Source organism: Haliotis cracherodii, unplaced genomic scaffold (genome assembly GCF_022045235.1).
Source record: "Haliotis cracherodii isolate W230 unplaced genomic scaffold, xgHalCrac1.p SCAF_3, whole genome shotgun sequence".
Classification (NCBI taxonomy): Eukaryota; Metazoa; Mollusca; class Gastropoda; order Lepetellida; family Haliotidae; genus Haliotis; species Haliotis cracherodii.
Window position 1 is genome coordinate 38,878,671 of NW_027266286.1, and position 14,769 is coordinate 38,893,439.

General features: G+C 42.9%; 1 protein-coding gene across 1 annotated transcript in view; it reads left to right on the forward strand.

The window, feature by feature from the left end:
• The window catches only part of LOC139474803 (acetyl-CoA acetyltransferase, cytosolic-like), a 73,518-nt gene that overhangs the window by 44,772 nt on the left and 13,977 nt on the right, over positions 1-14,769 (forward strand). The window contains exons 4-7 of the mRNA XM_071257928.1: positions 4,248-4,429; positions 12,092-12,209; positions 12,988-13,131; positions 13,984-14,106. Coding sequence (XP_071114029.1) covers positions 4,248-4,429; positions 12,092-12,209; positions 12,988-13,131; positions 13,984-14,106 — 567 coding nt within the window. The remainder of the gene's footprint in view (positions 1-4,247; positions 4,430-12,091; positions 12,210-12,987; positions 13,132-13,983; positions 14,107-14,769) is intronic.

Here is a 14,769-nt window from a genome sequence, read left to right on the forward strand (position 1 = left end):
CAAGATAATACATTCTTAGTTAAGATATCATTTAATTATATTTGGTCCAAAACCAAACATTTTCATAACCAGTTCAATAGATGTTTTGGAAACTGTGTCAAAATCAGTAAGTCCTGCCCTATTTTGCTCTTTCAGCTCATACATGATGTCATAATATGGTTCTAACAATATCCCTTATACACTGACCAGGTATAAAGCCTGTTTGGTCACTATGAATTAATGTATCCAGCGTTTTCTTAATTCTGTTTGCTATGAAAGAGCTCAAAATTTTGAATATAGTAAAATTGAAATTGGTCGCCAGTATTTCACAAGTTTTCTGTCGGAATGCATGTAATTATTCTTCTATTCATAGTTAAGGTAATTTGATTATTTCAGAAAGTTCATTTATATACCTAAAAACCCATACACCTAAGTCATTCCAAAAGAATTATAAAAAATCAACTGGGAACCCATCTAGGAAAGGGCTTTTGTTATTCTTGAATGAATTAACAACTTTTGCGAGTACAAACATTTCAATAGGTTTTTCACCCTAGCATTGCACGGTAATTGCACGCTCTCAGCCATCATGGAAGGATGTTTCTGGCGATCTTTTCTTCCCACTACCTCCGCTAATGTTCAAAGTCTTCATCACTTTGGTCCTCTTGTCTTGGCCCAACAGCTCACAGCAGCCAGACAGTGCAGATGAGGAAACCCAGCATGCTACAGTCCAATGTCTGGTATCCTGTATATACTGCAAGAAATTCTTGAAGTTATTCTCTTTGTTGCTTATGTTTCATCGGGTTTCCCAGACAAGTTCCCAGAGGGAGGGTATATATACTTGTCTGTTGGGAATTCGGTCTACGTCATAGAAGCCACCATCTGGTGCGGCCATTGCCTTAAATGGTGTCCCAATCCTCTACCTGCTCACCACTGTGTTGTGCATATGATGTCTCAGTAGTCGATTGAAGACCCATTTGGATACCGTCGATCGTTTCCTCCTTGATATTTTTGACGAGGTGAAAAAGGAGATGCCAAGCTGGTCCGCCTTACGTCCTGGGGTTTGTTTGTGTGAGGTCTGTCTTGTAGAAGCTACTGGCTGGGGAAGTGTTGTTTGTAACAGAACACCTCTGAGGGTGAGGTTAAAGTCATGACTGAACAAGTTTCACCTAACTCATGGTTATGCAATCCTTCTTTGGATCGGCGTACTGTGTGAAACTATGGAAGATATGATTACCCGATGTTATGCTGTATCTCTCCTAGTTGCACAAAGAGGGTTTTTGATGCAACCCTCACATGAGTTTCCTTGTCACTAATCCTTGTCCTTTGATTTAATCATGGTTACAGGCTAGAGTGTCTGTGCCCCACCACCCAACCGCAGAATAAATGCATTGTGAGATAGGATAAGTTTAATAATTTGTATATTTTCAAATAAGTTGTATATTTATATTCTTATCCTATCTCACACACTAAACGCCCACCCAACCATTCCCACAGCACATTCACACCAGCCTTTACGTATTGGAGAAAACACGCTCACGACGTTTTGGTAGACAGAGCATGCCCTGGGGAAAGGAAAAACCAAGGGGGCTTTTTCCCTCTCCCCAGGGCATGCTCTGTCTATCAAAACCGAGGGAAAGTGTTTTTCCATGCTTATAAACTGACAAAAAGAAACTTAAAACAACATTTATCAACATTTTTATGTTTCAAACATACTTTCCATGAACCTTAGGAAACGCGCGTAAAATATCTGTTGCTGGCGTACGGATCTTAAAAAGGACATTTTAAAAACCAGTGAGGCTTATCAACACCTCTGTAGCCTCGTGGTACACTCACTGGGCTACAGATATGAAGGTTGCGAGTTCGATCCTCGAGAATATGAAGAAAACATTTGTCATTTGATTTTACATTTCATTACATGTTACAATCTGAACGAAAGTTATATTAATAAAATCCCTGGGATATTACATAAAATCCCAGGGACATTACAACGTCCCTGTTTATGAGATTTGACTGGAAAGTAAAACCTCACAATAGGTTTTAATGCCTATAGAAAGAAATCTCTTTCTTAATAGCGATCCCAATGAATAGGTTTATAATCTCTAGATTGAGAATGAGGATGCTGGATATGTCAGGTGATCAGATCGCAGGGTTCCTGTCACATGGGATTGCAGTGGTGCATGCCTCATGATCACAGTGGTGACTTGGTGATGTACGGGATGTGTTGGGGTGAGTTGTGTTTTTGAAGCTGGAAACTTTGTTCTGGGATGTTTTCTCACCATTATTGAAGAAATGCATAGTGTGAGATAGGATCAGTAGGATTATAAGAAGGATTATTTGAAAATTTACAAGCTTATCTAAGAGATACTTGTGAAGACTGAGTTGGAAAATTGCTCCTGTAAATATTTTTATACCCCCGACAAAATGTCGGGGGTATATAGTTATACCAAGGTTCCGTCCGTCCGAAAACTTTGTCCCCGCGATTTCTCTTAAACTATTCAGGGGATTCATCTCAAACTTAGTACATTTAATCTGTGTCATATGGAGGGGTGCAGTCAAAAGAAGAAAATTGTTTTTATTAATTTTCCATTTTTTTATGAATTTTTCAAACCCTAGTGTCCGTCCGAAAACTATGTCCGCGCGATTTCTCTTAAACTATTCAGGGGATTCATCTCAAACTTAGTACATATAATCTGTGTCATATGGAGGGGTGCAGTCAAAAGAAGAAAATTGTTTTTATTAATTTTCCATTTTTTTATGAATTTTTCAAACCCTTATGTCCGTCCGAAAACTATATCCGCTCGATTTCAAACCCTAACCCTATCCTAGCCATTTAATTTGTAACTACTGACACACTAGGCGGGTCGGGGTATTAGTGAGCCACGCTCACTTTTGCACTTGTTCTTTAAAGAGTTAAGGCCGTTGATCCATGTTATTTTACTTAGTGCATAGTGTGTACAATGGGGACAGGTTTTCTCAGCAACTGCGGAAGTTGCATGCATGAAAGTTTGCATGCTTTTCTGAGAGATACATTGTACTTGTGAAGACTGAGGTCGAAAATTGGTCCTGTAAATATATTTTTTTTAAAGAGTTACCACCCTTGATCCATTTAATTTTACTTGGTGTATAGTGTCTGCATTGGGGACAAGTTTTCTCAGAAACTACCTAAGTTAACTTATCTAAGTGATACTCAAGACTGAGTTATCTTTTCCAGAGAAGGGGCCTTTTGTGTGTATTAATTTCACTTTTATTCATTTTTTTCTTATAACATAAAGCGGCCCAAGTGCCTATCTCTTCTTAAGGCTTGAGGGGACTCTTTTTATTGTTTTTGTTCACCACTATATGAACAAACAAAATTTTAATGTGCCCCATGGTGGGGGATAGTGAAAACGCTATTTCCTTTTCAACCATTCTGACAAACAACACCAATAAGATTCAGTGTCTGAAATTCAGCAGAGTAAACTGAGAGCCTTCAGGGCCAGCACATTTCAAAAACTGTAGGCCCAGTGGAAGAACTGTAGGCCAAAACATTTTAGCTGAAGCAGGTAGACATTCTCAGTCAGCCAGAAGCATTTACTGCTATCACACCACGTTCCCAGAGACTCCGTTGTGACAGATGAAGCCTTCAGTTATCAAGGAATTATCTGCTTGTAATACATCTTTGCTACTACATGTCATACACCATTTGAAAAGTCTAATCCTACTGTTTATGAATATGAAAGTTATGTTTATCACATCCGTGATAGAATAGGTCGTCAGCAACCAATGCTTGCCATAAAAGGCGACTATGCTTGTCGTAAGATCTGACTAATGAAATTGGGTGGTCAGGCTCGCTGACTTGGTTGATGCAAGTCATTGTATCCCACTTGCGTAGATCCATACTCATGATGTCAGTCACTGGATTATCTGGTCCAGACTCGATTATTTACAGACTGCCGTCATATAGCTGGAATATTGCTGAGTGCAGCGTGAAACAACACACAAACAAACAAAACAATGAAATAAGTTTATAGTCTTCATATAGCTGATATATATTACTAGAGGACTTTGTTTTACATATATTTTGCTGAGAAGGAAGGTCAGGGTCACAGCTTATATCGTCACTGTCACATGAGACTTTATGATAGGCTATACACTTGGCACACATTACATCTTGGTGCAGAGACTCACAATTGATAACACTTTGGTTGACGGCTGTTGGAGGTAAAGGCCTCATGTAAATTCATATCAAGTTTACCCTGACAGACAACATTGTTTCCTTTATCTTGAAGGTCAGGGACAGAATCCTGCACGTCAAGCTAGTATAAAGGCCGGCATCCCTGCGTCAGTGCCAGCATGTGTTGTCAACATGTTGTGCGGGTCAGGCCTTCGAGCTGTAGTACTTGCATCTCAGGCAATCAAGACAGGTGACGCCACAGTGGTGGTGGCGGGAGGACAGGAGAGTATGAGCAAGGTGGGTGGTCACAACAGCACGATCTTCCCAACTAACAGGACAGGAGTGTATGAGCAAGGTGGGTGGTCACAACAGCACGATCTTCCCAACTAACAGGACAGGAGTGTATGAGCAAGGTGGGTGGTCACAACAGCACGATCTTCCCAACTAACAGGACAGGAGTGTATGAGCAAGGTGGGTGGTCACAACAGCACAGACTTCCCAACTAACAGGACAGGAGTGTATGAGCAAGGTGAGTGGTCACAACAGCACGGACTTCCCAACTAACAGGACAGGAGTGTATAAGCAAGGTGGGTGGTCACAACAGCACGATCTTCCCAACTAACAGGACAGGAGTGTATGAGCAAGGTGGGTAGTTATGACAGCACAGACTTCCCAACTAACAGGACAGGAGTGTATAAGCAAGGTTGGTGGTCACAACAGCACAGACTTCCCAACTAACAGGAGGACAGGAGCGTGTGAGCAAGGTTGGTGATCATGACAACACGATCTTCCCAACTAACAAGACAGGAGTGTGTGAGCAAGGTTGGTGGTCATGACAACACGATCTTCCCAACTAACAGGACAGAAGTGTATGAGCAAAGTTGGTTGTCATCACAGCACAGACTTCCCAACTAACAGGACAGGAGTACGTGAGCTAGGTGGGTGGTCATGACAGCACAATCTTCGTTTTTGTATGATATACGAACACCCTTACGGGGCCTCACTCTCCACGGCGCGTCACGCCAGGAGGAGCAACTCTCACCCAAATCACTTTCCATATGTCTAATGCTGACAGAGTGTGGGGAGGTGGGTGATTTCATCAGAGAATTCATAACCTCTACAGGTTTGTAAAATTCTCTTTCAGATTAAATCCTCCTTGGGGCACTTATTGCATCAAGATAGACTCCTAAAGATAATATAGGAAGTGGCATCTGTCAGCAACAAGCGTAAATAAATACATCGTATTTTGATTACAGTGGTCCCTCGCTACAACGCTACCAATGGGGTCCAAATAATTGGTGGGCGTTATAGACGATGAACCGTTAAACCGAGGCCGAGGCGGGGGAGCGCGCTCGGCAAATCTCATATCATCAATATGTGTTTATCTCACGTCACGTCAAAATAGTATATATTTTTATGGACCTAGATCTACCTGTAATATCATTCATTTATTAAATCTGTCACATTTCACAATGTCTGAAATACGTATTCCATTTCAATTTATCATTTTTTATCGATAAATTAAAAAATTATTCACTATTTCCCGCGATGTTATTGAAAATAAAATTCTCGGACACGCATTTCGACAACGGGTCCGCATCGAACATGTCAAAGAGCAAAATAAAGATGTTTTAAGCAAATCTTTAAATATATTATACAAAGTGATAAATAAAATCAACAAAAATATATCTAAAAGTAATCAAACTTACATCTAAGTTATTATTTCCATCGTTTCGTACGATCGCGTGTAATGTAAGTCAAATGACATCTCGGCTTTCGTCGCCTTGAATTCTCGGCTCGGACACAACGTTTAATGCAAAAATATATGCATGAAAAATCTTTGTCACAGCTCGTAACCTAGCACGATACATTCACGAAGTTCTATATTTTTAATATATATCGTGATTTCCTGCTTAAAACGTTCAGAATAACACGATTTAACAAAAATCTTTCGCCAACTTCTGAAATTTATCAAACACGAGCTCGGTATCACAGCTATAATTTGATTGGCTGCCTGAGGTCACGTGCTCAAAATTGACCAATCACGAAACTTGTAGCAGATTTCGGCAAGAAAGCGTCATTAGAAACAAATTTTAATCCAATGAAATCGCTTGTTATAACTACGGAAAAAAACCAGGCGACATTACGAAAGCGCGATTACAAAATTTCTCTCAGGTAATTTACTTTTTTAGTTTTGACCAGCACTACTCGCATTCATACACATTCATACAAATATAGATACACATTCAAGCCAGATTAATTGGTTTGATACGGTTAAATGACCGCCGTGTTGTGACAGCAACTACATGTGAGTTGACAGTGTCGCCTCAAATTGGATTGCCCACTAATTAAGAATATATACTTCGCTTGTGGTTCTCTTTTATGGCATGCAAGCGCTTCTATAATCAAAGGATGTATAATGTGAAAAGTTAACTAGTTGAACAATCGTATTTCCGGGACTTGCCGCGGATGTTTTCAAACAGATCATTAGAACTCCATTCAGCGATAAACGGTTGATTATGCAATGAGAAGCGTTATGTGCAAATGAACAACGAACAACAATACAATTATGTGTAAAACTCTCAGTATTAAAAGTGTACATAAATTTTGGGAGCCATGCGTTACCGCTCGTAGTAACCGAGGTAGCGCTTTATCGAAGAGCACAATAGCGAGGGATCACTGTATTTCAATAAATAAAAAAGAGTTCAATATATGGAACCAACCTTATTGTGAGGCACCACTGTGGAAAGGCGAGGGCTAGAGACAGGGCGTGGCTGACCATATACAATGAAAGAGCCATTATTTGTGGCTGATCATATTCGAGAACTCGTAACACACACACACACACACACACACACACACACACACACACACACACACACACACACACACACACACACACACACACACACACACACTTTTTGGAACAAGTGATATAGGGGCGTAGATCACGAGAGACAATAACCCGCGCTGAGCTAGGCCAGAGGGTATCCGTGGATTGAAGGAGTACGTGTGCTAATACAGGTATTATCGAGTAGTAAAGACTGATATTTTATCGACCGCAGAAGATAAAAACCGGACCATAACTGAGCAGTATAACCGGAGGACAGTCTAAAATCTTGAAGGCTCTATCGGCTGAGATCGGCTAGATATGTAGAACTTTGCCCAGTTCGGAGAACTGACTGACCAAACCGAGCACGCTCGCTTGAGTGTTTGTCGAGTTGGTAATGTTTGATGAATGTTCTCGGCTGGCTCCAAATAGCCGCGGAGCAGATCTCCTCAATGGGCAGAGCTGTGGTGTACGCTTGTGACGTAGCCACTGCTCTTACTGAATGAGCCTTCAACCTGGTAGGGGGGTCCCTGCCTATCCACCTCGAGATGGTTTGTTTGCTCGCAGGTGAGCCAGCCTTCCTACTGCCATAACAGCAAAATAGTTGGTTATCCTTACGGATACCCTTAGTTCTGCTGATATAGGCCTTGAGGGTCCTGCGGACATCCAAGACAAAAGCAATGTCAGATTGAGAATAGGCCTGAACCCTCCGTCTTTTTTGGTGACTAGGAAATATGTCGAAGCCCTCGCTTTCCTGTCACACGGGATCCGGTTCGATCGCAGCTTTCATAAGAAGTGCGTCGACCTCGGCACGAATTCCGCCTTCTCTCGGGTAGCAGGCACCGGAGTGTGCTTTATCCCAGAGAAGCGGGTGATGTTTCCACCGAGGCAAATGGCCATCCCTTAGAGTGGACAGGGTCCAGGGATTGGATGTAACTGTCTCCCATTCCTTCAGGAATAGAGCCAGTCGGCCGCCTACGGGGACATCCGGCTTGAGGCAGTGGACCCCGGCTTGAGGCAGTTCGTGAGGGGCTCTTTGGGCGCTAATGGGAACCCAATGGGTTCCCGGCCCTGCGAAAAGGCTGCTGGCTTCGACCAGCTGCCTTGCCCCGGCCCCTGCCTCTCTTGCTCCTCCCTGTGCCCTTACCTGAAGGAAGCGGCTGCTTCCAAGCAGGTGTGGACTTCTGACCCGGCGCGTCAGCATAGGAGGAGTCAATTGATCGGCCTCTCGAACCACCTGCTAAGGCCCCAGGGAAGAGGGTGGCACCCATCTTACACGGCAAAGCAAGGAGGTCTTGGAGTGTGGAAGTCGAGTATTTAGATGCCGACATCCACAGCCTGCGCATGCCCTTAACAGTGCACATCATCTGCGAGGCACAGCTACGAATAGCGTCCCGAGCAAGATGACCGTGAACTTCCGAAAGTTGCGCAGCCAACTCTGAAGAGTCAGCAGGCCCCTCCCCCGCTAACGCCCTCTGTACAGCTGACAGATACGTGGAGTGTACGGACACACGGAGCTGTTGGCATGCATTACGATATTGCTCCTCAAAGCATATGTAAGCAGCCTTCAACTCCGCACCGCACACGTGAAACCGCCGCCGGCCCTGCTTGACCTTAGTCAAGTTGGGGGTCGAAGACCCCCCCAGGGTAACGGAAGTCCAAACGCATTCATCCACCACAGGTACCTCAAAGTCACCATCCTCTGCAAGCGGGTACCGCTTAATAGGTTTGGGCAGGTCGAACTTCCTGTAGGCACCAGACAACAGAGGGTTGATGACTTCATGCACCAGGGAGGATAGAACACGGAGTTGCACCTGGGGCTCCTTGCTAGGGGCAAAAGCGTCCCCCAGAAGGCGGAACTCAGTCAGATCCGACTCTGGCATTGGCGCAGCCACCTGGGGTAGTACCTGGACAATCCTGTCCCGCACGTGCCTCAACAAGGAAGTGAAGGAAAATGTCCCCGAGGTCTCCGAGTCCTCTCCCCCCTCCTCCATCAATTCCTCCTCTCTTGATTCCGAGCCAAAGTTAATCGACTCTTCCCCGAGAGATGAAGCAGACAAAGTCGGAAGGGGACGCCCGAAGGCCTGGGCCCTTGCATCCCCGGGCTGCACCCGGCCCGAAGCCAAGTCCTGGTCCCGAGGTGCCGGGGGTTCAAGGGAACCCACCTGGCTCTGGGCTAGGTATCCACTAGAGGAAGCCTCGGCCTCGGAAGAGGCTTCTGGCTCCGCTAGGGAAAACTGTCCATCAGTAGCCGAAGCCCGGTCTTGGATCGTCCCTGAGACCAAGTGGCCTGCCTCGGCCGACGCCGGGCATATCACGAGGTCTCGAAGCTGCGTCCGGCGCCGACAACGGGGAAGGCTCAGCCTGCAGCTCCTGCCGGAGCTGAGACTTCACCTCCTCCATCATCAACGCCATCTGCCATCAGTAAGGCAGAAATGTCTGCCAAAGACGGTGCTGGAGAGGGTGCAGTGTGTACTATGGGTACCCTCGAGCCTTTTCCCCCAGCTCCTGGAGGAGACAGTCTCGGCAGCTTTTTTTACCCTTTTTATCCTTTTAAGAGGGGGGGGGGGGGGATGGTCGTAGCAGATCTGATATCCACCCCCGCCTTTAAGAGACCTTTTAAGTGCATTAAGTCTACTTGTCTTTTCTTTTGGGCCCGGGGGGTAAAGGCAATGCATATCGGGCATGACCCATCGTCATGCCCATCCTCCGCCAGACATTTCAGGCAGCATTCGTGCCAGTCTTGGGGGGGAATGTATGCAGAACAACCCGTACACAGTTTGAAGGTCTGTAAAAAAGACCGTAATTTCTGAGGTGGGCGGGAAGGGTATTAAAGTGTATCAGTGCGATATAAAAATCGGAAAGATACATGCATAAATTGTGAAACTAGAAGCAAAGGCGTAATGTAGAATGCGATTTGTAACGCGATACTAATAGCCAATGTCGTAGTATGATTATAGCACCAAAGGGGCGTGTTACGCGCGAAGGTGTAAAAACCCGTTACAAAGGTAAGTGTAGTTATAAATTAACGCACCACCTTGGATCTATGTAAAGGAAAAAATTGTAGTCCAATGCTGTATGATATAACAAAACCCCAAGCCGTTTCTAATGGCCTTGGTGTTACATGTATCAGACCGTGGAACTACAATATGGACGCCATTACGACCATTTGAATTCAAAGGTACCGTACACGTGGCGTATAATTACAACTCTATAACTTTACAATGCGAGGTATTACGCCTTTGCAATGAAAGAAATGTACCATACATACAGTTTGGTCAGCCATGGTTCTTGTCAAACGATAGTTTCTTATACTCTTTTTGTCTCTTGAAAATAACAGCATGTCTGTCTTATACAGATGACATAAGTAAAATGATTTGGATGAGAGTTGCTCACCCTGGCGTGACGCGCCGTGGAGAGTGAGGCCCCGTAAAGGTGGTCGTATATCATACAAAAAAGAAGTTTTTTGTGTGGTAACATTTTTATTAAGGAAAATGGTTACAACTATGTTATGTAGATTTTCTTGAGCAAGGAAAATGCAAAAGTGCCCCAAGGAGGATTTAATCTGAAAGAGAATTTTCAAACATGTCACAAAACCCTATGACGTAATTTGTAGTATTTTGTTGCCAGTCATACCAGCGAAACAATGCCCTGTGACATCAGGGTCATTGAGTGTGCATAAGTTCCTCCCAGTGATCTGTCATCTCTATACTCAATGTCATTGAAAAAGCCCAGCAATGATGAGAGTTTTGAATATTTGTTTACTAAATATAGCCTTATAGCAAGGGCTAGTTTATGAAAGCACTTTTATTTTCAATATATACTTTATTTCGGTTTCTTTTCGTAATTCAAGTGGCTAAAATGATCATAAATGGGAACTAATATACATATATTATTTTTAGATTCATTCATTTTTATTATTGTGCACAGGAATGCAGTTTATTAGGTATATTATATTGGAGCTGAACACATCCAAAGGGTAGGTTACCCCGAACTCTATCCTTGGTTCCCCATTACAATTTATCAACGCCAGCTTTACGATCAATAGGGTTAGGTACTTGTTTAGTAGCTATTATAGATTCTGTACTGGCTCTTAATATTCTTCACACAAAATGACGAGAAAGCATGGTGAAATGGTTTAGTGACAAATATTTTGGAAAATGTCCTGGAACATTCACACAAACCACTTTCACCCGCTACATTTATTATTCCCCGCCATGAAGTGTAAGGGGGATGTAGGAATGGGTGCCATCCGTCCGTAAGAACTCCCTTACTTCTCTGATTATTGTTTAAGTAATAACACAACTCATTACAAATACAGTTACGTATTCTATCATAAACTGCAGAAGGCAAAACAACACCAGTAATAACTTTTTTAGTGTTTGCAATTAGGCCTTTTACAGAACGGTCCAGTGAACATAGTCCAGGTAATGTCTTGCACACAACCGGACATGGCAGGGGAGATGAGTTCTTCATGCTTGTTCAATACTGATTCATTAGCAAACACACCCTTGTGTCGCCACAAGCCATGCTTATGCCTCCCTCGTTCCTTACTATTATCCGCATCATCATTACAGTGTTCCCTACCACACTTTTTGGTCACAAAAATCATTCATGCATACCTGTGAGTTTGACGTCTGAATTCAGTTCACGCCATATCGGCCCACTCGGTATCTTGTAGATTATGGAATGGGACGAGTGTGCCAAATGGCATCGGGATCACTCGTAAGTGTCTGTAGACTAAAGTCACGAGACACCATGCCTACCTGTAACCTTCATAAGTGTCCATCACCTTTTCGACCCTTTTCATTCAATTCTGTAACAGCGTAGGCATGACTAGGTAAATTTGCACTTAGTTTCACAGTGTGGACATAGCTCAGTCGGTAAGCTGTCGGGCTAACAATCTGAAGGTTACGAGTTCATGTCCGACAGATTCTCGAAAGACTGTTTGCTTGTCTTTGAGATGCTTGACCTATGGCAGAGATCGTCCTCACAAGAAGTTGTGGTAATGTATTTTAAAGGTACTCCAAACAGGAGGACAGGAGAGTATGAGCAAGGTTGGTAGTCATGACAACAGAGTATGAAGGACACAGTTCTCTTCAGTTAGTGACATCTTTTTTTCATTACAGTCCCCCCATTGTATTCACATGAGAAATGGCACAAAGTTTGGTGATTCCTCACTGACAGATACAATGATGAAGGATGGCCTGATGGATGCCTTCAACAACTACCACATGGGTATTACAGGTACACCTCAGATGTTCTTCTCATTCACGGTACCCATTAACTATACCTCACATGTCATACCTCTCAACACTTCAGATGTTTGATCACTGGAAGGCAGAGTAAACAGGAGCTAGTAGAACATGGACAAATTCTGATTATATAAATACTCTCCACTTACTGTTTTTTTTAAGGTTTAAGGATATCAGTGGTAAGACATGACAGAGTAGACCTATTTGATGATGCTTGACAAATGTAGACATCTCCAAAGTCTGTGCAGATATGGAGGACAAGTTAAAGGTTGTACACTATGGCAGCAGACACGGAGGACGATGGATAGGCTGTACAGTCATATCAGTGTACACTAGACTACAAGTAAATAAGACTGAGATTTTCGTATAGAATGCATGACCATGCATGCTCTTAAGCTGAGGGCTAAATATTTAATAGATTGTCACCCTCAGGATTGCTAAAAATTCCCCACCCAGTACCCATTTGTTTTCAGACACCTTACATGCAAAATTGATACCAAGTTAATTAAATATTATTTTGGATCAATATTTTTCAGAACAACTTTAGTTTAGTTGGGAGGTTTTGTGTGTGCATATTTTGCTTACTAGATGAGTTCAGTTATCACTGAAGCATGTGCCATCATCCATTGCATCAAGACATTGCATGACACCATGGCATTTTTCAAATGATAAAATTTCCAGGCAACAATTAGTCAGTATAACCCGGAAATGTGAAAAAAGCGTCAGTTTTATCTCCTGGATACGATATGAGGAGAGTGTGTTGGTTTCAGCGGAGAATGTAGCAAAGCAGTGGGCGATATCGCGTGAGGTGCAGGACAGCTTTGCCCTGGAGTCCCAGATCAAGTGTGAAGCAGCCCAGAGGGCAGGACACTTTGACGCAGAGATTGTCACAGTTCCTGTGAAAACAAGAAAAGGTAAATACCAAATGCGACAGACCAATACCAATAGACTATCTCACAAGAATGCGAATGAGCCCACTTTTATTGTCAAATGTCTGCCTGCTCAAAACACTAATGTCTAACATTCCCAATAAGTTTAAACAGTGGTTCCTGATCTCGGGTTGTTCTGTAAACAAGTATTGCTACAAATCATTTGGCACTATATGATCCTTGGTGTAGTCCATTCATATGCTATAGAAGTGAAACTTTAAGAATGACATGATATGATGAAGAGATCATTACCCTTCTGTGTTTTCCTATTGTACATACAGTGTTCCCTCGCTATTGCGGGGTTATAGCGCGGTAAAACATGCCTTCCAAAATTTACTAATGTAAACAGTTTTCCAATGACACGATGTTGTCCCCCATCTCAGAAAACATTATCAGCTGATCGCCGCGATCACGTAACACCAGAAATACCAGTCAACAAATCCGAACAGAAGTACACAATTTAATCCTATTATTACAATATCTGGTTATAAACAAATCGTTCATTATTTATCTGGACTAATGTTCGCAATATATTTTATTAATTATATTCAAAATTTCATTCAGTAATTATAATAATGCTTACAATAATTTTGGCGAAATCGTATGCGAAGTGATCGGTAGATCGCACAACTCACCGTTATTTACAGCAACCACAGTCAGATTACCGCTATTGACGCCTTGAAATGAACTTTAGTTGCAAGAGAATGAATACACATATCATATTGAATACTTTTATTGACAAAGTTTGTTATACCTGTTTATTTACCTGAATTCGCTGAAGGGATACGATGTGTGCCCAGAAATGGGCAAGTCGAGTTTAGCTCCATCTGTTTGCAGGTGTGGAGGAGGTGAGGACAGATGAGTTCCCTCGTGCCGGCTGTACACTTGAAGGCTTTAACAAACTCCGACCGTGTTTTGTGAAGGATGAAACAGGCACTGTAACTGCTGGAAATGCTTCAGGTAGTTTATTAACCTTGTCTAACCTGAAACCATTTGTTGGATGAGGCATGCATGTTCATATCTGCCAACCTGCCATTTCTACATCTTGTTCACACGATTCAGCTGTCATTATTAATGTAAATTAATTTTGTATATGTTAAATTTTGTATACAGTTACAACACGGGAACATATTTGTTGGCAATAAGTAAAACAATTTGCACATGTTCCATTAATCATAGTTATACAAGTGTTATCTGAAGGATCATTGATGAAATGTGTGATGTATTACTCCTGGCTTTGAGACTAGCTTATCAGTACATTGCAGGCATCAATGATTGAGCTCAGTGCTGCAGGTATTACTCCTGGCTATGAGACCTGCTTACATTGCAGGCATCAATGATGGAGCTCAGTGCTGCAGGTATTACTCCTGGCTATGAGACCTGCTTACATTGCAGGCATCAATGATGGAGCTCAGTGCTGCAGGTATTACCCCTGGCTATGAGACCTGCTTACATTGCAGGCATCAATGATGGAGCTCAGTGCTGCAGGTATTACTCCTGGCTATGAGACCTGCTTACATTGCAGGCTTCAATGATGGAGCTCAGTGCTGCAGGTATTACTCCTGGCTATGAGACTAGCTTATCAGTACATTGCAGGCATCAATGATGGAGCTCAGTGCTGCA